The sequence below is a fragment of the Taudactylus pleione genome, unplaced genomic scaffold (genome assembly GCF_031769625.1).
Source record: "Taudactylus pleione unplaced genomic scaffold, aTauple2 ptg000100l, whole genome shotgun sequence".
Taxonomy (NCBI): domain Eukaryota; kingdom Metazoa; phylum Chordata; class Amphibia; order Anura; family Myobatrachidae; genus Taudactylus; species Taudactylus pleione.
The window spans coordinates 3,218,023-3,243,999 of NW_028284502.1; the positions used below are offsets into that span (position 1 = coordinate 3,218,023).

Here is a 25,977-nt window from a genome sequence, read left to right on the forward strand (position 1 = left end):
GCAGCGGTTGCATACTTTAGCACAGCAGTGGTGATAACAGCGTCCATTTTGGAATCAGGCCCCTAGTGCTTAAAATCTAAAAACTGGAGTGTTGGGATTTATGCAATTGCTCTACTTAAATGAGGCTCAATGGAGATTGTGGTGTTCCAAATAACCACAACACTGCACAGCATGGGATATGCTTAAGTGTCCCCAGATATTGTTTTTGTTAAATGTTGATAACTATGGATTTACTATTCATTGCAATCTTAATTGTTTCTTTTACATTCATATATTTTAGATAACTGTAAATATTCATGAGAACTAATAGCTCTTGATAAACCTCCTGTGAAATCATCATGCTTTCAAGAATTTGTTTTGAATCATGACAGGAAATAATTTGTAAGATATCTTTAATTCACAGAACATTCACATCATCGACTAGTATAAATAATAAATGGCCAGGAAGTACTGGACATAATTGGAGGGCGCCATTTTGTCACTGATTTGATAAAAAATGTTGTATGTGTTAATAATAGTTCAAGGTAATTAGCCAGCTTGTATTATTTGTGTTAGCATTTTCAAAAATCCAACCTTAAAAGAAAACACGGACTAAAAACATGCTTTCTCTTTCTCAATGCTATTTAAATATTGTAACTGTAATAGAATGTTGTCCCAATAATTACATACTTATAACTAGCACTTGCCCAGTAACCATATCATTGAATTGCACATTGCTTTCTGTAACGTTCTCCCTTGTACTTTCCTCAAAATTATTTGCTGTATTTAATAGCATGTAAAGTACTATTGGGTGTTTTCAAATATAAGGGGAGATGTATCAAACTTTTAAAAGAAATAAAGTAAAGACTTTGCCCAGGGTCGTAACTAGGGTAGTGCAACCAGGGCACCGCAGGGCAGGGGGTGCTGTTTGGGCCTGTCAGTTTTCCTGTTTATTTTCATTCTCACTTGTAGCTTCCTCTTCTTTTATCTCCAGCATCTCCTGGCCTCCCCTATCTCTTCCCTGGCCCTTCCCCATGAGTCCATGGCCCTTTTTCAGGTGCACTATCTTATGTCAATATTTAAAAAATGTGGGTGGGGGGGTCGCCAATGCTCTCTCTGGCACAGGGCACTAAAAAGTCTAGCTACGGCTCTGACTCTGCCCATAGCAACCAATCAGCTTATAGCTATCATTTATCTAGCAGTCTATAAAATGGCAGTTTAAATCTGGTTGGTGCTTAATGTGAACCTCTCCATTTTATCTATCTATATGGTTTGACACAGCTCCCCCCTTATGAGTAAGGGGTAACAAGATAGCACCCTGGCAGCAAGTCTCCAGATCCTACCTAAAGTTGTCAAGCAGAGTAGAGCCACATTCCTTGTGTAAAGCCCCATACACACTGGACGATGTGTGTACGGAGCGACCTCGTCAGGGATGGATCCAGCAGGGGTGCTGGCATCGGCAAGTGCATGCTCATGCTGGCAACGATGAACGACGGCGGCGTGCGCAGGGCCATGCTGCATTCGGCAGTATGGCATCACTAACGATATCCACAGATTGAGCTGCATGTACAGACAACTAGGGATATAGGGCCTGATTCAGAGCCGGACGCTATTTGCGCTCGCTCGTCAAGAAAATAGGGGTGGCTATTCAAATGAACCATTCGCTGTTTGCGGTCTGTTCACGCCTCTAGGTCTGAACGAGCGTACAAAACTTGCGGTCGTTTTTTGGGAAACTACGCCCCCTGGCCACTCGCATCCTATGTCATGTCCGCTATTTATTAGATTAATCGAGTACATCGAACAGGGTATGAGTTGCTCACTATTCCTGTGGTTGGTTTTTGCTACCACAATTTTGCGAGCAGTTCTGGCAAAAAAAAAACCCGTGACGTAGTCAATGACGCTGAAGTTTTAATTATGCACACCCATAAAATGCCCATTTTGACCTTTAAGCACGCCTGCGATCGGATCTCCACTCCCCGTTTTCAAGCACCTTCCCCTGTTACCACCCACATACGCCTTATTCTGTCACTCAAAATAGCAGCCATTCGCTATTTTGCGAGCACACGATTTTCGGCCGCACTGAGTGGTTCGCGCATGCGTATTACGATCTGTATGCATGCGCAGTTGGGCAAAGATCGCTCGGAGCAAACGAGCAGCCACTTGCGTCCGGCTCTGAATCAGGCCCATAGTTAACAATCCGCGGGAGTGCACATCGTTCATCGTTAAGTTCATACACACTGGACAATTTGAATGATATATCGCAGAGCCGTAACTAGATTTTTTGGTGCCCTGTGCCAGAAAGAGCATTGGCGCCCCCCTCATTTTTAAATGGACATAATGCACCCAAAAAAAGGGAATGAACTCATGGGGAAGGGCCAGGGAAGAGATAGGGGAGGCCAGGAGATGCTGGTGATTAAATTAGAGGAAGCTACAAGTGAGAATGATGATAAACAGAAATTTGACAGGCCCAAACAGCGCCCCCCTGCCCTGTGGTGCCCTGTGCCATGGCACCGGCGGCACTACCCTAGCTACGGCCCTGATATATCGTTCAACGATATCATTATTGTACATATCATTCATAAAAACCGTCCAGTGTGTACGGGGCCTTACCCTGTAATTACACATTGTGGCTATCTCTGTCTAGATAACAATGAATACTATAACTGGCTTATCCATTAAACAAATAACAGAATCCATGGACCCTTTTTCATGTTTCCAAAAATAAAATTGCACAAATTTTATTTCGAGCAAGTCCAATTATTAATTTAATAAAACATTCATATGGACTGTGATATTTGATTTTCATCTAAATAGATATTTTTTTCTTTGTATTTACAGAACAAAAGCTTGAAAACAAAACTATTATCTGGAAATAAGCTCTGTGGTCTTCGTGCTGAGGAGGTGAGCAAGCTAAGTTTCTTCTCTTATGATGCCTGGAAGCCAATTCTTATTTAGTGCAGGCATCTGCATTACACATCATAAAATCTCAGTGATGCATGTTTTATTGCCAAGGTATCAATGTTTAAGTAATAGTCTTATAAATGAATGTATTCATAGTGTGCCGTGCGTAGAACACAGCTTAGTGATGTAAAGTAATATATGAAAGAGCTAGCATATCTGATTTTATTTTAATTAAATCTGCAAAATCCAAAATAGTTTTACATATGTAATTGACTTTATTGATGTATTTAGCTTACTGGGATACTATTTCCAGTGGTTCTTAAACTCGGCCCTCAGGACTTCAAACAGTTCATGATTTCCAGGTCACCTATAGATTTTTAAAATGTGACAGTTGGTAATACACCTGTGCCACGTAGAAGATCTGGACAGTGTGCACTGTTGAGGGTCCTGAGGACCGGATTTGAGACAAATATATTTTCCAGGTGGCTTATTTACATGCTTGCATTTAGGTGAAAATTTACCAGTAAACCATAACATCTAATCAGATATTTGCTTTCACTGAAGCTGGGTACACACCTATACAGTCTTTTGGGCTGTTCTTTTGATTCCTGACACATTCATGTGTTATCTTATAAGTCTGTATGCATCATGTTTTATCAGACAAAAAAAAACAGGTCACATCTGAAGATCAGGTTTTATTTGCTGTTTAAGGAGCCTATTTATCATGAAATATTTGCAGAATATTCCCCAAAACACACCCGTTTTCAGGGAATATCTGCTAATATTGAGTATCCCCCAGATGTACTGTGGAGGGTTTGAAGCAGATACCTGCTGCGGTCTCTTCATTTCCAACAGCAGGCATAAACCCCGTAGGTTTCTATAGGGGTTGCAATGCTGTCAAATTTACCAAGCTTCAGAATGTCTGGGTTCCTCTGGAGCCCCCCAGCATAGCCGCACTTGTGTGACCAGTAGACTGCGCATGCACAGGAGTACCGATAAAGGAGTAAAGAGCTCAGAATTATCATCCTGGTACAATATTGGACAAAAAGAGCAGTGTGTATGCACTTCCGACTATTCTGCCTGATGTTAGATTGTAAAGGTGTGTACGCATGAATCGACACTTTGAAAAGAACTTCCGAATTTAAGTGTAATCTACAATATAATTGTACAAGTGTATACCTAGTTTTAGGCTCATTTAAAAAATGCAAAACGTGCATCCCAATGTGCATACCTTGGTCTTTGGAATCACCTCCGCAGGATTAATCATGCATGTTAACATATGCTCTGGAAGGGGCAGGATGGGGTGGGTGTGGGGTGCGGGAAAGGACAGAGCAGCATAGAGGGGGAAGTGCAGCAGATAGAGGGGGCAACCTGGACAGATTGGGGTGGGAGCAGACTAATATATATATATATATATATAATATATATACATACACACACACACACACACACACACACACAGTCAGGTGCATAAATATTGGGACATTGACAGAATTTTCATATTTTTGCCTCTATTCACCACCACAATGGTTTTGAAATGATACAAACAAGATGTGCTTTAACTGCAGACTTTCAGATTTAATTTGAGGGTAATTACATCCAAATCAGGTGAACGGTGTAGGAATTACAACGGTTTCTATATGTGCCTCCCACTTTTTAAGGGGCCAAAAGTAATGGGACAAACTAAACAATCCTAAATCTAACTTTCACTTTTTAACACTTTGTTGCAAATCCTTTTCAGCCAATTACAGCCTGAAGTCTGCAACGCATAGACATCGCCAGACGCTGGGTTTCATCCCTGGTGATGCTCTGCCATGCCTCTACTGCAAATGTCTTCAGTTCCTGCTTGTTCTTGGGGCATTTTCCCTTCAGTTTTGTATTCATCAAGTGAAATGCATGCTCAATCAGATTCAGGTCAGGGGATTGACTTGGCCATTGCATAACATTCCACTTTTTAGCCTTAAAAAACTCTTTGGTTGCTTTTGCAGTATGCTTCGGGTCATTGTCCATCTGCACTGTGAAGTGCCGTCCAATGAGTTCTGAAGCATTTGACTGAATATGAGCATATAATATTGCCTGAAACACTTCAGAATTCATTCTGCTGCTTTTGTCAGCAGTCACATCATCAATAAATACAAGGGAACCAGTTCCATTGGCAGCCATACATGCCCACACCATGACACTACCACCACCACCATGCTTCACTGATGAGGTGGTATGTTTTGGATCATGAGCAGTTCCTTTCCTTCTCCATACTCTTCTCTTCCCATCACTCTGGTACAAGTTGATCTTTGTCTCATCTGTCCATAGGATGTTGTTCCAGAACTGTAATGGCTTCTTTAGATGTTGTTTGGCAAACTCCAATCTGGTCTTCCTATTTTTGTGGCTCACCAATGGTTTATATCTTGTGGTGAACCCTTTATATTCACTCTTGTGAAGTCTTCTCTTGATTGTTGACTTTGACACATATACACCTACCTCCTGGAGAGTGTTCTTGATTCTTCTGTCATCCACCACAGTTGTTTTCCGTGGTCTTCCGGGTCTTTTGGTGTTGCTGAGCTCTCCGGTGCGTTCTTTCTTTTTAAGAATGTTCCAAACAGTTGATTTGGCCACACTTAATGTTATTGCTATCTCTCTGATGGGTTTGTTTTGATTTTTCAGCCTAATGATGGCTTGCTTCAATGATAGTGACAGCTCTTTGGATCTCATATTGAGAGTCGACAGCAACTGATTCCAAATACAAATATCACACCTAGAATCAACTCAAGACCTTTTACCTGCTTAATTGATAATGAAATAATGAGGGAACAGCCCACACCTGTCCATGAAATAGCTTTTGAGTTGATAGTCCCATTACTTTTGGCCCCTTAAAAAGTGTGAGGCACATATAGAAACTGTTGTAATTCCTACACCGTTCACCTGATTTGGATGTAATTACCCTCAAATTAAATCCGAAAGTCTGCAGTTAAAGCACATCTTGTTTGTTTCATTTCAAAGCCATTGTGGTGGTGAATAGAGGCCAAAATCTGAAAATTCTGTCACTGTCCCAATATTTATGCACCTGATATATATATATATATATATATTTATTTATTTTTTTTATTGGTCTTCATTGCTCTGCCACACTGCCTAGGAGAGAAGAATGCAGCCCAAACATGCTTCACCAAGATAATAAGCAGAGAAGGGCAGTACGGTACTGCATTGTATAAGTATATATACACACACACATATATATGTGTATATTATACACATATATATGTGTGTGTGTATATATACTTATACAATGCAGTACCGTACTGCCCTTCTCTGCTTATTGTCTTGGTGAAGCATGTTTGGGCTGCATTCTTCTCTCCTAGGCAGTGTGGCATTATATCTCTAAACCCAATTATTGAGATACCCTAACACTGTACCTAGTAATACTATAGCTTTGCCTTTTGATTAACACAAAAACATGGTGGTGGATGACCATACTTATTCAATATTACCAACTATGGGCCGTATGCAATTACAAGCGAAATGCCGAGACCCACAAAAAAGTATCACCGATTGCGACTTTTCACCCGTCGGAAACTTATCTCCGTATTCAATTACATCCGATTTTCGTGTACGCAGAAAGTCAATGCAATGTAATAGGCAAAAAAGATTTGCCTCTGAATAGCAGGAGAAAAGAAGTGCAAAGTTTTGATTTAGGGTAAAAAGGTGGGGAAACCACTCAGACCCCTTGGTCAGCCCCCCCAATGGACAACTGCATCAAGAAAATTCCCCCCCCAAAAAAACCCTTAAAAACTCCCCAAAAAAGTACTTTAAATTTTGGGGCAAAAAAGCACAAAGTGGGGGTACAAGTTTGCAAACTAGTAAAATTGGGGGTGCACTAAGAAGGGTCAAGAGTTTTTGGGATTACAAGTGCTTTTATGATGGTGGAAATTCGCATTTATTAACACTGCACTTTAGAGACATTAAAATATGCTAGCACCCATTTCCAGGTACCCCAAATTTCCCAGGACTGCCTATTTTCTAAAAAAAAAAACCTGCTTTATGCCGTTCTTCAAGGACGGGACATGACGAAATAATCACAGGATACTAGATATGGCCTAGAGGCTGTGGTGCGGTTTAGACAGCCGGGACTCTAGACAGGAAGCAGCCTGTGGGCTGGTGTGGCAATAGCCGTAGATAAACAGTCCAGGGTTAGTAAATGGCTCTGAGAGATGATGGTGCGGCAACTGTGCCATTGTTGCATCGAAGGTGCCGATGTTGGGGCAGTTGACGTAGATAAGCAGTCTATGGTTTAATAATGGCTTTGAGAGCCGATGGTGCGGCAAGTGTGCCGATGTTGCAGCGATGGTGCCGTATGGTGAACAATGGCAGCACGGGAGCTGCTAGATGCGGCCAGGAAACCATTTGGAGATTGGTGGTAGCCTGGAAGCTACTTGGAGCGACCTGGAAGCCATATGGTGAACGATGGCAGCACGGGAGCTGCTAGATGTGGCCAGGAAGCGTTTGGAGATAGGTGGTAGCACGGAAGCTACGTGGAGCGGTTAGGAAGCCGTGTGGGAGTTCAGTGAACCGGAGAACAGGAACAACCTGACTCTGCAGCCAGGCTGAGGGAACTCACAGACACTCTGTAATGCAGCCTGTGTCACCCAATTGACACAAGCAGCTGAGATGGTCTAGTCAGCGGCCTAAACAGCAGACAGGTGGATTCAGATGCTGTAGTAACACATAATGGAGGCAGTGAGGTGGAAACACTGCAGGTAACAAGATGAATGCAGACAGACAGGACTGTGGTATAATACTGCAGGGCAAGCACTTAGGAGCTGAACACAGCAAACATACACTGGTACTGACAGCATAACCGACAATGAGATCAGGGCTGGGTGTAAACTTATGAGATGCAGGATCCAATCAGAGACCATTCCTGGAGAGTGATTCCTAATTAAAAGGCATGTGTGTACCTGCTATGCAAGGAGAGAGCTATTTAATTTAGTGAACACATGAAACAACACAAACACAGACAGACCTGAATGACAGGTTATGAGTTGACACAGACAAGACAGGATTTCCAGCTTCCTGCAAAAAGCCAGAACAAGGATAGGACATGATGCAGAATCCCAGTAACCACTATGACTGGGAATTGCCACTAAGATGATTTGCTAACCGCAAATCCTAACAAATATGCGATGTAGGCGAAAAGGCCGTCAGGTGAAACTTTATTGCGTACGCAAAACTATTTGGATATGGCCCTATGCCTGATATGACATGTGACTTGTAGAAAAAAATATATATACAGTATTACATTATTATTGACAAATGAGTTAGACTTTTCTTTACTTGTAACAGTTCAGCTATACAGTAAATACATGGATTCCTAATGCTCAGAGGTTTTATTGTCATGGTTATGTTGTATTGAAGTTTTCAGAGGGTCATTCCACTAAGATGACTACATATGATTGCTTATCAGGAGGTCAGTTAAAAGCTTGACCTCTTGATGTAGTACACTGCATGGCAAGAGCTAGGAAATCTAAAGCTAAGATTACAATAAATCTAGTTTTTTAGTTGTGTTTTGTTTCTTTTGTTTTGCAGTCCAAACGCATACAAGCCCAGCTGAAAGAACTTCGGTATGGAAAGAAAGATTTAGTTTCCAAGGTAAGTTCATAATCTATGTCTATTGCATTTACTTAACCCCTTTATGACTGGTGATATTTAAGACCTTTAGGAACAGAAAATATTTAACAGCATTGCTGTATGCTCAAGACTCATTTAACTGCTTTGTCTACCTTAGTAAATGTCACATTCTTTTTCCCAGGAATGTAATATTTTATATTAGTTGCATATAGATGTGTTCACATACATCTAGCCTTAATACCCCGTGTGGTGCAAGATGCCTGGCACGAGTGTGCCACAAGGTCTTGTGCGCAGGGGGCATATCTATAAAGGGTGCAGGGTGTGTGGGGAACACAGGCCCCTGGGTCCAGGGGGGCCCCGCACTGCACACCCTGCACTCATAGTATACTTACTTCTCCAGATTACCACATCGGCGCAGGGGTCCGGCACTGTGGAAACGATTGGAAAATGGCTGCCGTGGCCATTTTCCCATTGTTTGCGCATGCGCAGTACAGGGAAAATGGCCGCTGTGGCCATTTTCCTGGTGACCTGTGCAGACACTATAGACTCTGGGCACACTCTAGTGTCCAGAGTCTATAACTCCGGCGCTGGCCGCGCACAGCTCAGTGCGCTGCCGGGCAGAGAGGAGGGGACCCGTTTCGGAGATTGCACATGGGCCCCCTCCTCTCTAGAAATGCCCCTGCTCGTGCGACTCTGAAAACGGAACTTGGCGTGGAAAAAAGCCGCGGCCTCCTCATCCTTGCACTTTGTATTTAGATTCAGAGACTCAGTCGCACACAGATATACAATTTTCGCTTATCAAATGAATCAGCACAGTCTCCTGTTAAGACCTAGTTGCATTGCATTGCAATTAAATGCATTTATGGCAAAAAAAGAAAAAAAAAATGTCCGTTGCTAGCAAAGTAGCTGGGCCATGGCGCGCAGAGAGAGGCTGTTTGGCGCGACTGTATGAGGAAACATCTATAGTAAAATAGATACTTTTTTACATACATTATACAAGAAAAAACAGAAAAGAAATAGAAAATAATATACAATTTCCATTCCTTTTCCCATAGTTACTTTTACCAAATTAGTGAAACCTTAAAAAATTGATTGATACACAAATAAAGGGTCAACTTCACCTGAGTGTAAAAATACCAAATACCTGTAACTGAATACTTACTAAATTACCTTTCTAACAAGCAAAGTGTGCATAATAAAAGCAATAGAGTGGTGCTTATACTGTGAAAACAAAGGAATTGGTATGGCAGAATGATGTAATCAAGACACGTAATTTACGAAATAAAAACACCACATTTAACACAAAACAATTCACGCAACATTTACCACATAGAGTTCTCACATAAATATCAATATCTAGAACACAGTGTTCTATAAACCGCTGTATTAGGATCAGTGAACAGAAGGCCTGATTCAGACACGCTCGCGAGTGCTATGCGCTCACAAGCGGGTCGATGGTGGCCCAGTGCACATGCGCACGATGGAGCCGACTCCGTCGTGCGCATGCGTGAGACCCAGATAGCGACGGGCAAACCGTCGCTCCGAGTCTCGCACCAAAGGGGGCGTGATGTCGATGTTGAGTGACAGCACGCCCCCTTTGGAGGGTGGGCTGGGGGCGTGGCTTCCCAGACTGAGGTGTTCCCATGGGAACGCCTACCATCTGGGGCCGGCCCCACTGACATCACAAGTGACAAGTGATGTCAGTGGGAGTGCTTTCGGCTCTGTTAGAAAGCACTCTAACAGTGCCACAAGGGTCTCATCGCAAGCCCAATGGTCGCGATGGTCTTGACCATCGCAACCATCTTCCTGGCCGCTCCCTATAGCTGTGGGTGGTCACCCATAGCAATGTGAGTGGCCAGGAGGCCGCTCTAAAAAAACAGAAGGACGGCCCTGATTCAGAGTGAGCGCTCTGACAGAGCGTCCGGCTCTGAATCAGGCCCAGAATCTCCGTCTGTATACACGATAGAAGCTGTCCGTATACCTGCCAAAAGTGATGGACCAATCAAAGTATTATAGCTGCTTCTATATTAAACACGCTCCAAAATTGTGTACTTGCACATATCCCAAATTTCCAGTATATTGTTCCTTTCCTTTTGATCCTAGCACTGTTTCCAATGTTGCAGATGTGAATGAAACAAGTGTGTACTCCTAAACATGGATACGTGTGTGTAAGTGTACTTCTCAGGGTGGCATTGCTGATTCTGTCCCTGGGTTACTGTTTGGAATATGGCAAACATGGTGATTCTCTGGAAATGCATTATTTGTGTTGGAGTATATTGAATAACAAATAGCAGGAATGTGCATGACATGCCTCATCGTTCATGCCTCGGCGTGACAGGGAAATTCAGGAAGCCAAATGGGGACTAGTGGCCTTCTACTGCACTTGCTCATGATACACATCGTATATGTTAGGACAGGACCTCCAGTCACAATACACTATCTTCTCTGCTTCAGTAGAAAGTGCTCCACATCTGGTTAGCAGAGTCATCCCCTCTCCTGCTGCACCTCTGCGGAGGGTTCCGATCACACTAGGAGTAGGCGCAAATAGTGAACTTGAATATTCATCTAGAGCAGTGTTTCCCAACCACGGTCCTCAAGGTATTCATAGGGTATTACTTATCAATGAGTTTTATCATACGCAACCAGTGATAAAACTCATTGCATTTGAGAAATGGCGCTCCAGCCAATCTGCTCCCAACTGTCATTTTTCAAACAGATGACAGTTGGGAGCTCATTGGCTGGAGCACCATTGACACTCATTGAGATTTATCACTTGTTGTGTATGATAAAACTCATTTATAAATAATGCCCTAACAGTCCAAGTTTTAGTGATATCCATTCTTGAGCACAGATGTTTAAATCAAAATAACTATGGTACTAATTAATGCATCTGTGCTCAAGTATGGCTAGCCTTAAAACCTGGACTGTTAGTGTGCCTTGAGGATTGTGGTTGGGAACACCTGATCTAGAGACATCACTGATCCACCACCACAGTCACCAACAAGCCCAGAAAACTTAGGGCCAGAGAGGGATTACAAGCATTTATATAAGTCAAAGTCAGGTAATTTCACTTGCTCCCAATGGACCAATGCATGATTCCAGAAGCACACATGGGTTGTTGCAACTGTTGAGAAATGTTGTCCAAAAGCAAGGTCTGATTTTGATTGTGGTTTGCCATTCCAGACTAGGCAAAAAGTAGGAAAATGCTTATTTAATTACTGGATACAGTTCAGTGCCCCTGGGAACCCCCCTTCCATGAATAACAATGTACTGTATTAGAAGATTTCAAATAGGAAAAAAATGGGCACTAAAAACATGCATTGTGATTTTCTCTAAAAAGCAGAAAAATTGGTTCAATTATGTGGGACAATATGTTGGGTGTTGTATTGATGGGAAAAGGGACCTGCAGATGGGAGTTACAACTGTTTCTCCAACTTTTTGCAAACTTGGTTTTAAGGATATACAAGCTTGAGCACAGGTATAGATGTATAGATATCCATAAAACCCGACTGCAAAGTGGCTTTGGAGGCTGAGTTTAGGAAATACTGAGCTTATCATTGTATGTACTAAGAACAGAAGTAGTGCATTTTTTTGATTTATTGGGTGTGGTATATAAGATTGACATCATGACAACAATGCTGAAATGTTGACATGCCATCCCTGGTTGTCTAGCAGTAAATTAACTACTCCCAGTGGCTTCTTCAGTGGTGGCTTCCCAGTTCCGGAGTCACATGTGGAGCAGTTTTGGTGCAGACATCTGATGGAGCGGCAGTTCTGGTAAGTATTCTTCCCTTATCCCTAACCCTAATCTCTACCCCTATGCTTCCCCCTAGTGCCTATCCCAAACCACCTCCCATCCGCAGACTAATCCCAACCTTCCATAATGCCTAACCCAAACTATCCTATCCCGCAGCCTAACTCTAATATCAACTATCTGAGAATGTCAGAATTTCACATTTCAACATTAATAACATGTGATAATTTGACAATATTGACATGTTGCCTGTTGATATTTCAGCAATGTCGACATCATAACTGTCAACATTGTGTTGTTGACATTGTGAGTGTTGACCTCATGGGCCCGATTATGGATGTTCATACGCTTTGCTTCCTCTGCCCTTCTGGTTGTGAATCACTACACATGTTTAGGATTGGCATGAATAAATCCCAAATCCTGCCTTACTGCATTTAGGGCCTAATTCAGAGCCGCTCGTAAGCGGCCGCTCGTTCGTTCCGAGCGATGTTAGCCCAACTGCGCATGCGTACGGATCGTTATACGCATGCGCTAACCAGTCAGTGTGGCCGAAATTCATGTGCTCGCAAAATGGCGAATGCCTGCTATTTTGAGTGACAGAAAGAGGCGTATGTGGGTGGTAACAGGGGAAGGTGCTTGAAAATGGGGAGTGGAAATCAGAACGCAGGCGTGCTTAAAGGTCAAAACGGGCGTTTTATGGGTGTGCATATTTAAAACAGCAGCGTCATTGACCACGTCACTGGGTTATTTTATAGTCAGAACTGCTCGCAATATTGTGGTAGCAAACACCAACCCCAAGAATAGCGAGCAGTTCATACCCTGGTCGATGTACTTGATTAATCTAATAAATAGCGGACATGACGTAGGATGCGAGCGGCCAGGGGGCGTATTTTCCCAAAAATTGAACGCAAGTTTTGTTCGCTCGTTCAGACATAGAGGCGTGAACAGACCGCAAACAGCGAACGGTTCATTTGAATAGCCACCCCTTGTTTTAGAACGAACGACCGCAAATAGCGAGTGGCTCTGAATGAGGGCCTTAGTCCCCAAATAGAAGCATAGGATGGACTAAGCAAATTTAGACATCATAAATGTGCCAAGGCTCAAATATATTATTGTGTATTTGCTAAAGCATTACGTAGACAAATATCTGTTTTGTTAATTTAGTTGGTGAGTATCATTAGATATTTGGTGAAGTTTTAGCATTTAGTAGGTTTTTAAGGCTAATTACATTTTTTCAAACTCTAGGTCTTATTCAGATGTGGAAGCTATGTTGTTTTTCCCGCAGTTGAGCAATGTTTTGCTAGTGCACATTCGCAAAAAGTCCAGGTATCCCTAACTGTGCATGTGCGAACCCAAGTGTCCTGTGCTGTTCACAAATGCTTACAGAATTGCTAACACTTGAGAAGTGGTTTGCAATCCCTGGTCATATCAGGGTGGAGACTGGGAGGTGACCTAACGTGATTGCAAAAAGGGGTCATTTCATGAGCATGTTATGGGAGCATCACGGGCGTGTCTGTAAACACTGCTGCATTCCCAATCACAAATCCACTGCTTCAGAGGCCACGTTTAGTTGGATCTGAGGAGACTAGCTTGAGTAGACCCTAGGCTACCGCAAATGTCAAAGGTACGACCGAGCTTGCAACAAAGTTGTTGTGTTTACAATCTCTATTGCAAATGCACAGACCATGGAGCTTTAAAGTGGGCATCTTGCCACTCTTACACTCCATCGCACAGTGAAGACTGAGATTATCATTTGTATAATCCCACAACCACTATTGCGAAAACAGCTGCATTAGCCACCATCTCTGATTCAGGCCATCAGTCCTCAAAGCCTCCTAACTGTCCTGGTCTTAAGGATATTCATGCTTGAGCACAAGTGACTTAACCATCTGTGCTCCAACATAGATATCTATAAACCATGGACTGTGTAGGGACTTTGAGGATCGAGTTTGGAAAATTCTGATCTTATCACTGTATGTACCAAGACCTAGTGTGATTTTGGTGATTTTTTTTAACATTGTTTATCAGCAGAGTTCCATAAATAAACACATTTGTTTGTTTTATTTGTAGTTTTCAAGTGTAGTTCAATACCTGTCCTTTACATATGGATCAAGTACAGTCCAACACAACCATAAACATCATTGTCAGATTTAAGTGGCAACATTCCTCCATTATAAAAGTGTTTCATATGTTGCAGTAAATTATATTTTACAAGTGGACAATTGATAATTATAATAGCTAGAAATGAGTACAAGTAACATTTTTGGTATTTTAAGAATTTCAGGGCCTTTCAGGCTGAAGTTTCATATTTACAAAGAAGAGCATACTGTACTGTACCTTCAAGAGTTAAAGAATGGAGGTCAGACATTCACCTTATCATCCCCACTATGAGCAGCTAAATCATACATGCTAATACCGTGTGAGGGGCTTGCACGTGTACCAGGAGTTATGCCAGACATGACAAAAAGTGTAATTGGTTTACAGTAGGGATGTGCAGGGTCGGATTAGCTCAGATTTTCCCGCCAAATTCAGATTTTTCCCACCAAAAATCATGTATCAGAAAGAGGCAAAACATCATCTTTCATGGACAAACATCATCTTGCATGGACTTTTGTCCAGGAATGATGATGTTTGTCCATGAAAGATGACATTTTGCCTCTTTCTGAGACCCGATTTTTGGCGATAAAAATCTGAATTTGGTGGGAAAATCCAAACTAATCCAAGCCTGCACATCCCTAGTTTACAGAAGTGTTGATCGGTTTGGTTTATACTAATCAATTTCCCTGACTTGTGCTTAGCAACAATCATTTTGTTCCTTTAAAACTAATATTTTTTTGCTGGAGAAACTGTGTAGACTCAGGAACTTTAGGAGTTACTTTATGATCTGCTTCCAAAAAAAAGAGCAATTACAATCTATGTTAAGATACTCACAAGACAAAGACAAAGCACAAGACACTCTTACTATAGTAAGAGTGCCTTGTGCTTTCCATTCCTCTTTTCTTGCTCATTCATGTGTAAGGTTTTCAAGGGGGCAGAAAGCTCACAGAAGTTAAGAATTTTTCAAAAGATAAATGTACTGATCTCATGGGAGTCAGTGATCTGTTCTCTTAAGAAGATAGAGGCAGTGTGAACATGTGAAGCCACAGACTGAATGTTAGAGAGTGGAAAGAGCAGAGTCCCCTTAGCTTCAAAGATTGGCGATGTGAGGGACCTGTGAAACTGATAAGGGAACATGTACCTCTATATACTATCAAAGTTTATACATCCATCTACTTTATTTCCTATTTACAAGAGACACAGGACCTGATACATTGTCTATGCCAGGAGCAAGCAGCGGATGTTTTTAGCCTGTGCATGCGTCCGAGTCGCAGTGTGCATGCATCCTGATGGTTACCGTAGGGGGGGCACAGAGAGGTGGAATTTCAATGGGCGTTTCTAGTTGGTAACACAATGTGCGTTTCTAGTTGGTAACAGGGGGTGGCTGGCCAAATGCAAACGATCGTGGTTAGCGACTGCTAATTATTCCGCAGTTGCACTGATTCCATTGCCTATGTCCAGACAGACATCCTGTGCCTCTATAGGTCTAGTGCATTGTGTGAAGGTGCGACCCATGTGCGGATTAGATTCACAGCCACTGGGTGTCTCTACAAATTCCATCGGCTGTGGCATTAGCATAAAGGCACAGTGGCACTGCCTAAAAAGTTGCATTCGCGGCGGCATTAGTGTGCACCTCTTAGTGAGGCCCACAGTCTATTGCCAGTTTGGTGTCTTGTGGTATTACAAAGTGACTTGATTCTATTTGAGATTTTAAAAGTGGCTTGAAACCAGTAAATAACATTTTAAAGCTACTGGTGGAGCAAAAGCTATACTGCTCTGCCTCATACATACAAATTAGTATATGTGCTGCTGCAATTGATTCCTTAGTTAATTACTCTGACTAATATTGCTCACTTTTGCACTGACAAAACAGTTTGGGTAGATCCTATTAGTGCTTTGTTGGTACGGTTCATTAAATTGCATTCTCTGTAGGTTGCTGTGTGCCTATTCGCCCACACTTTGTTCTTTACAAGTCTAAAAATGCTGCGTGTGTGTTCATTCTCACAGACAGCTAATAAAGAGACATAAGGCATTAAACACTTATTAAAACAAACCTAAAGTTAATTTCATGATTGTACAACAACAAAATATATTCTATAGTTTTGCACATTATAATCTACTTTGCTTTTCTAGGCACCTGTGTTTACAAATGCTTTTGATTAAAATGGGACCCCTAACTTGAGAAATATTTAATAAATTGCTTTAGCATCTCAGATTGGCATCGTACTGTATTGAGCCAAAATCACTCCGGGCCTTGCTGTTGAGAAACTCAACCACAGGCTTCGGCTCGCAGTGGCGATGGTCGCGATGGTCAAGACCATCGCAACCATCATCCTGCACGCTTGTATATGCTGTGGGTGGTGACCCACAGCTATATGAGCGTCCAGGAGGACGCTCCATAATTATGGAGGTGGGCCCTGATTCAGAGCGAGCGCTCTGGTCAGAGCGTCCGGCTCTGAATCAGGGCCTAAGTTTTATGAATATTTGTACAGCCTGTTGCAGTACCAAAACATAACTTGTCAATATGTAGCCTCTATTTGTTGCACTAGTGTTTCAGATACTCCCTTCCAGAACCTTTTTGTTTATCTTCTAATTTATGAATTTTACATGTACTGATCACAGTAAAGTTTATTCCACAATCTTTACATCTGTGCCTGATGCTTAAACAAAGAAATATATTCTGAAATAGATTATTGGCCCAGATACAGCACAATAGAAGAAGACAAGCAATATTCAAGTGAAACATGCAGATTATATGTGAGTAACTCAACACTGTATTTCAAAACCAGTAAAAAAAGAAAGGAAACTGGCTGCCAGTTCAGATCATAAACTAGCAATCATTAACCATTTAATCAAACTATTCAGCTATGGAAATTTAAGATTTATATGCTGTTATCTACAGATGCTTTGTGGGAGATTATTATGAGCCAGTGGGCAATAACCAAGAATGGGATTAGTAGGACAGACAGCTGCAAGCAACCATAAGCTTATTAATTGAAAAAGACAAGATTACCCATAAAACATATGATTGATACTACTACAAAAGACTTGCATTACAGAAGCTAAATGAAAGATCCAGTTCAAACAGTAAGCTGTTTGTACTGAGAAATCTACTCCAAATGAGACTTGGCTAAGGAAAAAATATGCAATGAGCCTATAAATGGAATGTGACAAATAGTAAAGCAACCCAGTCAGTGTGTGAAGACATAAATTGCAGCCACGTGATAATTATATTTCTCTGCAGTTGTCCTAACATACTATATACATTTCACTGATTAATGCCCTGAAAGAAAGAACAAACGTATCATAATTAACACTTTGATTCTGATAAATTAACAAAAACAAATCAGTTTTGTGAGTGCATGCTTGATTTAACTTATCTCTGTAATAGGTCCATATTCTGGCATTATCTTTGTCATTCATTTTTGTCCAAATCAGAAAGATCAGGGTGTTTGGAACTATGGGCCTCATTCAGATTTGGGAATAGAGTAAGATAGAGCATTGTGCAGAATGAGCGGACCTCTGTGCTATACGGGAGTGATGCACAGTGTGAGCGGACCTCAGTGATAGCCTGGACAGACACCGGAGAGGTAAGAAAGTGGTTTTTAAGGGCCGGAGTGACACTCTAATTCCAAATCTGAATCAGGACTTATGGCGGAATGGGCAGAAAGGCACTTTCAGTGTGGCTGAATAAAGACCACACAGGTCTACAAGATTCGGCCAGAGTTGTAATTGTCTAGTTGTCCTGATAGATATCTGAAAAATCGAAATATGATCTTGAGCCTGATTATTACCTTATTGTGCCCATATACTGTATGTTGTTAGCTGCAGTCAGTTAAGTCGGTCTATCTATCTATCTATCTATCTATCTATCTATCTATCTATCTATCTCTCTATCTATCTATCTATCTATCTATCTCTCTATCTATCTATCTGTCTATTTTTTCTAATCCTGCTGAAGATACCAAGGTGTGGTAATGTATATATTTACCATAGGATCTTCTAATCTCACCTGTCAGTGTAGTGTACATACAGTTGTTGTGATGTTGTACAAAAGGTTATACATTATTATTTTGTTGTTTGTTTTGTTTATACCTGGGGGTATCCTTTGACAGATGCCTGCATATTTTACATAGACCTATAATATGTTAGCACAAGTTGTTTTATTACAAAGTTATGGTCTGCAGGATCCCTTCGGGAATGCAGTTATTTGCTAAAGAATTTGTATAGGCACAGTAATTAGATCACATCTCCCAATGAATATTTCATTGCTGGATGATGTTCCTGAGCACTTTTATCTATTAAAAAAGGCTGCATCCATCTCATTTGCAGGATGTCGGAGAGTATGAAATGTGTTTCTTGTACAGTACTAGATTTATTTTCAGCTGTTATGCATTTTATATTGAATGTCATACACCTTGTTGTCATATGCGTTCAATTGTTGTAAATAAAATAAATAGAAATATTGTAGATGCTCTTTTATTTTAGAATATAGTCGATACACAGTAAGAGGTTTGTTACTGAGATTTTGGGGAATATTTACTAAAGTGCAGGTTTTTAGAAGTGGAGATGTTGCCTATAGCACCCATCCAGATTGTAGCTATTATCTTCGAGAAGGTGCTAGATAAATGTTACTTGAAATCTGATTGGTTGCTATGGGCAACACCTCATCTTCTAAAAACATGCACTTTAGGAAATATACCCCTTTGACTCTACAATACCGGACAGAGCATTGTACAATAATACAATTGTAGGTTTATTTGTCTATACGAGATGTAGTCAGGATGCCGGCGGTTGTAATGCCGACTGTCAAAATCCCGACACTGAAAGCCCGGCAATGGACTAAAGATAGGCATCTAAATACCAACGCTTCTCATTAGCCCCACACCGAAATCCCGAAGCCCGGCATATTGAACGTAGGTAATCAGGGTATCTGGAGGTTTTATCCATGGGGGGAAAGTTAGGTTTAGGGACTCCTGGGGGGACTTAGGGTTAGGCATCCCCCAAGGAGGGTTAGGATAGGGGAAGGAGGGGTTAGGCACCCCCAGGGGGAGGTTTGGGTTAGGCACCCCCCCGGAAGAGTTAGGTTTAGGGTGCGGGGAGGGGGGGGTTAGGTTTAGGCACCTCTAGGGGAAGGTTAGTGTTAGGCACTAGGGAGGGAGGTTAGGGTTAGGCACCATTAAGGGAGGGTTAGGCTTAGGGAGGGGAGGGTTAGGGTACTTACCTACCCTTCCGGCCTTCTGGCATCGGGATTTCATCCGCTGGTACTACATACCCATTCCGTGTACACAGCCTAACCGTTGGAGTTGGGAAAAAGTACTAAGGGTTACCATCATTTCAAAGAGGGTCTCTGAAGGAACACAGGGCCTGATTCAGAGGTGGACACAGACTTGCGAAAATATGCTAATAACTTTGCTGATGTCTTGTGCACAGAGACGCCCACTTCCAAGTCTCACATCCATCGCTTGCGTACAAAAGAGGAAACATCGGAAACCTTAGTCACACATCGAATATATGAGCAACCCTATTCTGTCTCAGAATGTGGGACCTCCCCAGCTGCATATGAATTTGCAGAGGCTCACTAGGGCACACCCAGAAAACGGTCCCGACATGTCAGTGTTTTTCTAGCCATCCCCGTTACCTCCCACAAATGCTGACTACAGTACCTGTCACTCACTTTGTGAATAAATCCACACTGCATCCGTAGTTGCTAATCTATCACCTCATGTGCTTAACATGGCTTTGGTGCATGCGCAGTAGCAAGAAAAATCACATTAAACATTGTCATTGTGTCCAACTCTGAAAGTTCCATAGTGTGAAAGATGGATCTCCTCTCTTTCCAGCGAGGGTGCCAGCATCTTTCACTTTTCTATGGTTGCGCAAATAGAGACACTAAAGACTAACCCCTCATTCCATTTGATTCATTTGTGCATAGCAAGATCATTTACCCGATCTGCATCGCTGGGTGCATAGAGATAAATTACTTTTCTTTTTTTCTGGTCTCCTTTACCGTTGAAGACAAGTGTGGTTCATTTTCTGCATGTGGAGGACAAGCTCAAATTGTCCTCAGCAGTGAAGGGGCTAACTACCAGTAAGCTGCTATACCTGTTTACAGATAGTACATTTTTTATTGTGAGCTCATTGCTTTTTACCAATTGAAGAACAATGGTTATAGCTTGCGATGCCACATAATGCAGTACACGTTTTTTGTTTTAAATATTAGATTATTTGCAAATTAAATAGTATTTTATTTTTTCACAACATGTGGCGGTTCCCAGTCAGGAATGTTGTGACGTATATCCTCATTATTACAATACCCTTGCCAACCTTGTACTCACTAAAAGAATTACATTAGTGTACAGGTTACTGTCTTCCACAAACTCAACTCACTCATATTTTGAAGTAGTGTTCTACTGTGAGTGTTCTGATGTGGCTTGCTACAGGCTGTTCTATCAAAACCCACTGCAAAACTGAGGACATCAGTAAGAAATGAAGATTGTTAAGATAAAAGTATTTTAACCCTAGTATACTTCATAATAATATAACTTATTTATTACATATTATATAAGAGATGTAGTTATATTACCGGTGGCCGGAATGCCGGCCGACAGAATCCCGATGTTGGAAGCTCGACCCGTGACTAAAGATAGGTGTCGAAATCCCGATGCCTATCTTTGTCCCAACACCGAAACCCCGAATGAAGGTATGTGGGGCTTGTAGGTCTTAGCCATGGGGGGCAGAGGGTTAAGCCATGGGAGATTAAGGTTAGGCACCCCCCAAGGAGGGTTAGGGTCAGGCAATGGGGGCGGAGGGTTAGGCACGACCAGGGGGTGTTATGGGTAGGCACCCCCCCAGAGGGTTAGGTTTAGGGTGCGGGTAGGGGGGGTTTAGGAGTAGGTGCCACCGGGGGACATTAGTGTTAGGCACTGGAGGGGGGAGGTTAGGGTTAGGCTCCACTACGGGAGGGTTAGGCTTAGGGTGGGAGAGGGGTAGGGATAGCATACTTACCACCCCTGTTAGGATATTCATGCATTGGGATGCCACTGTTGGGATTTCAACCAGCAGCTATTCAGTCACCGCTATTTCTTACCCGACCCTTATATAATATGCAGTGCTTTTTTCTATGAAAAATCATACTGGTACTTAGAAAAAAGATCCCATTACTCAGCTATTGGTGACAGGTTTCTGGTTGCATTAAGACATTATTGACTTGTCACTGACCCTCTTGTTAAATCAAAACATATTCTGATGAAGCGGGAAGCTGACCGATGATTGTGTTTGTTAGGTAACACAATATATGTTATCCAAATTAAAACAATTGAAAGTTACCATAACATTAAATTACTACTTCCTATTAATTAATAATAAAATAAATTCTTAAAATGATATATTGCTGGACTGGACCATATCTATACATCACAGTCTGATCTTGGCTATGATGTTGAGTATTAACATATTACCAATAACACTATATACATTATACAAGTTATGCTATAAATATTTAATTTCTGGTACACCGATATCCAGGAGTACTTCCTCTTTTCACAAGATTTATAGTGGCTTCCAGACTCTGTACAAGTCTTCAAATGCTACTATGATTTCACTGATTTCCTCCCGTTTTCGACGCTAGTTATAAGAATTACAGAGTAGTCAAAATAAAGGTGCCAGTACTGCATATATTGAGTACCACCAGAAATAAAGCACTGGTAATACAGTTGTGTTGTGTTCAGGATGCCAAGACCTATTGCATGCCCTAGGGATCAGGGCACAGCACAAGGAAACCATTCCCACTCTATAAAACCATTCATTCTGCATGCTGAGTGGGGTCCTTTCTCCACTTTTAAAGCTTGTTAGTGTCCCCCAGACAAACCCAGGCCTGGGTAATTAGTACTCACCCTCAATCTCTGGCTGTTGGCACCTCCGGTAGTAACATATAGTTTAGTTTATAGACTGGAGGATATTCATCCAACAAGTTTGATTATGATGCATTTAAATTAGAGATGTGCTCGGACCCCCATGATTTGGCAAAACCACCCTCATATGTTTTGGTTTCGGCAAAATAAACCCTCAAGTGTTTTGGTTCTTTTTGGATTTAGTTTTGGATCTCTTTAAAAATTGATAAAAACAGCTAAAATCATGTAACTTGGACCTGTTTGTATTCCTATAATATTATTATATCAATATCGTTAATTTTCAGTAATTTCCAGCCCAGTCAATTTTGACCACCTTACAGTACCTGAAATCACAAGGGAGGGACTTACATGCAATCCAAAATACTCAATATCAAGTTTTTAGATTCGAGTGCGGAACTTGGAGAGAAGACCCAAGTCGGGACCCGTTATATTCGGAGCCCCAAAGTGATTCCAAGCTGGAACTCAGTTCAGCTCAGAACCCCAAAGTTCGGATGTGTTTGGTTTTCAGTAAAATCGAACTGCTCATCCCTGTTTTATTTTTTTTAATTTTTTAATTTTTACTGCCAAGTTTTTACACCCATAACTTAAATTATAACTAAACAAAAAAATCTTTATTTAATTTAAAGTGGACTATAAAAGTCATATTTCTAAGGTCAAACGTCTGAGGATGTCTGGGAGCAAAGGAAGGAACATTACTTTTTGTAAACCTATTATCATCTCTATACTGCATGCTAAATGGCATCTGTAGCCGTCATTTTTTACTGATGATAAAATGCTGCTTTTTTAAAACCCCCATTAAAAGATAAAAGAAGAATAACTCACAGGCTGTAAAATGAGTAGCATAGACTTGGTAACATTTGTTAGACTGCCAGCAGAAGAGAAAGTTAATATTTTTGTGAAAGTAAGAAATAAATGGTCTTCTATTTGAAATGTCAAGCCACTAGGAAAACTGAATTTAGGGACTGTGATATAATGCAAAGACAATGGCAAATATAATCACATAAAACATATTAAAAGTATTTTTGTTGACAGCAATGCCTAGAAGAGACCAATGTCACTGCATAGTTGCATTGCCAACATTTTGTTTCCCGATCAATGTTTGCTGTTTTATTATGTTTTTGAGGACAAAAAAATTTAGATAAATGAGTAACTTAATTATAATTACAACAAATTTTAATTGGTCTATATTTATGTTCAAGCAGTTTGTTAATCAACTCTTTGATATTTACTCTGGAACTTGTAGAGCAACAGGTTTCCATCACTAAGGGTCCTACAGTTAGTAAATAAAACTCTCCGCTGCCTATTCCATGGCTGTCAGGTTCATAGCCTGAAGAGTTTAAAGAAGTTTAAATGCAAACGACTTAGTGCAGAGTTGTCATCTGTAACTTACTGAAACAAGTCAAGTTCCTGAACATTAAATCTTCTCATAAAAGAGCTGTCCAGCATTTGGGTTTCTTTGGAGATTAGATCAAAGTTAGGCAACATCTGTCTCTACAGCTGCTGTGGAACTTCAACTCCCAGCATGCCCTGCCACAGTTTTAGCATACCCTAACAGCTGTCATGTGAAGTACCACAGCAGCTGGAGTGCCGTACGTTGCCTACCACTGGACTAGATAAAGTATAAAAACTTCATTTTATATATATATATATATATATATATATATATGCAAAACACACATTAAAGTGTAAAAATACAAAAATATATCATATACAATAAAATAGATTATCAGTGTATGCTAGTGGTAAGCAGACACATCATACAACTTTTAATATCTTATATGAAATGAGGAGGGAAAAATAGGCAATTAGAAAAGTCCTTACAATTCATTATCTGACCAACACTTGATGGCAGCAGTAATAAGGAAATATTCAGCAACTGGAACGGTTCTGATTTGTGCAACAAAATTACTTAAAATATATCTAAATGGATGGGCAATTCAATGAAGTCAAGAGTCCAAAATGTATAGACCAATTTCTATAAATCCTATTTTCCCCTTAATTTAAACCTGCTAACTTCCCATTTCCCCTTGCAACATAACAAACTACAGTACCCAGCAACAAGAAACTTAACCCTTACCATCTCCCAGTCTGACACACAGTAGTCGCCACCGATCTACGAAACAAGTTGTTTAAAAGCCTTCAGGCATATACATCCCTCAGTTACTCTTGCTGTTTAGACCTATAATTAGGCACTTCCTGAATATATCTTTGATTATTTTATTTGTTCTGCTCCTGTAAACTGAACGGGTTCCTGTTGGATACCCTATGACTGTGTTTGACCTGTATGACTCCACTACCCACTTTGTAGGCTTACAGTACCTTGTTGAATCTTCGCTAGCTGCTTTGTGTGTTGACCCATCTTATATCTGAATACCCTTTTGTGTGCCAATGCTGGCTTATATATAAATATCTGTTGCTCCTTATAACTGGTTTATACTGCAATATGCTCAAGTTGCTAAACTTCAGCTAAACACATCAGTATCATGATAGAAGGGCTCTACTTAATTTAAATTGTATAACTACATTTTTATTTATTTTCTTTCACCTAAGAAAAACATTTATTGAAGTATATATGTATATTAGCACTGTGCATATTTTATAAATCTTTATACAAAGGTCATAAAAAATAGCACAGAGCCGTTCCATGTAGTTAGATCATGGGTGAATTCATCTTTGACTATAAATGAGCAGTTGTGCTTAATAATAGATTACAGTTTTAATAAAATATTCCACGTGTTTTAATAAAGTAAAAATGGAAGCAGAGTCTGATTAAGACCTAATAGAACAATATGTAAAATACTGGTTTGGGTCCCCTTCCCCCTCCATTTAAAAAATAAAATAAAATAATAATACAGATGGGGTCGCCTAATCCAGGCCCCTCCGTGCCCACTTGAATCTAAGTGGGAGCCTTGGCTGATCTTTAGATAATATGGCTCTGTTTGGAAGGTTACTGCATTTAACTTTTTCACTCTCCAAGGTCTGGGCCAATTTTGTAGACACTTCAGGAAATTTATAACTATAACTTGTGACAGGGTCCGTCAAATTGACCCCTTAAATTGTCATTTTTCAAAAACAGCCTGTAAAGTGACAGTTAGAAGCTGGTTGATACTTTATTCACTTTATCTCTCTCCAATGTTGATACATCACCTCCACAGACCTTATGTACCAAACAGTAAATAGACCAAATCTAATATTACTGAATGTTTATCTTCATTGAGAATGTCTTCTGTATGTTTGCGTGATATGAGCCTTCTCCAAACAAATTACATATTGTATATGGCCTTTCTTAGTTATATGAAAAACAATGTGTTCCTACAGTATATGAGATTACTACTGCAGCCCATGGACAGCCAATAACCTCTTAGCGATTGTATTGTTTATTCTGATTTTACTAGTATTTTATTGCTTCTTGAAAGAGTCTCGAGTGTGCTCAATTGTTTACCTCGCTCAGTGATAGCGATGGCTAGATGATTAATAACTGTGACATTCCAGATGAGCCCAACATACATGCTGTGCTATGTACGTGTTGCTTAGAGGCCCCCTCTCCACTTCCTTTTTCTAATAACCATCAAGATGCATAAATAATTACATCTGCATCTCTAATAAGCTCCAGAATCTCATTATGAAGCTGTCTTTGTTGCCTTGGGATGCCCTGAAGAGTTCTTCAGCTTGTACACAGCTTCCTTTCATTTTGAAATTGCTGGTTAAACT

The 25,977-nt window shown here is 40.8% G+C and overlaps 1 protein-coding gene across 2 annotated transcripts in view; it reads left to right on the forward strand.

Annotated features, from left to right (window-relative positions):
- LUZP2 (leucine zipper protein 2) overlaps positions 1–25,977 on the forward strand; it is a 777,794-nt gene that overhangs the window by 517,818 nt on the left and 233,999 nt on the right. For both annotated transcript variants that reach the window (XM_088470457.1, XM_088470458.1), the window contains exons 6-7: positions 2,818–2,880; positions 8,461–8,523. In XM_088470457.1, the coding sequence (XP_088326583.1) occupies positions 2,818–2,880; positions 8,461–8,523 (126 nt within the window). The remainder of the gene's footprint in view (positions 1–2,817; positions 2,881–8,460; positions 8,524–25,977) is intronic.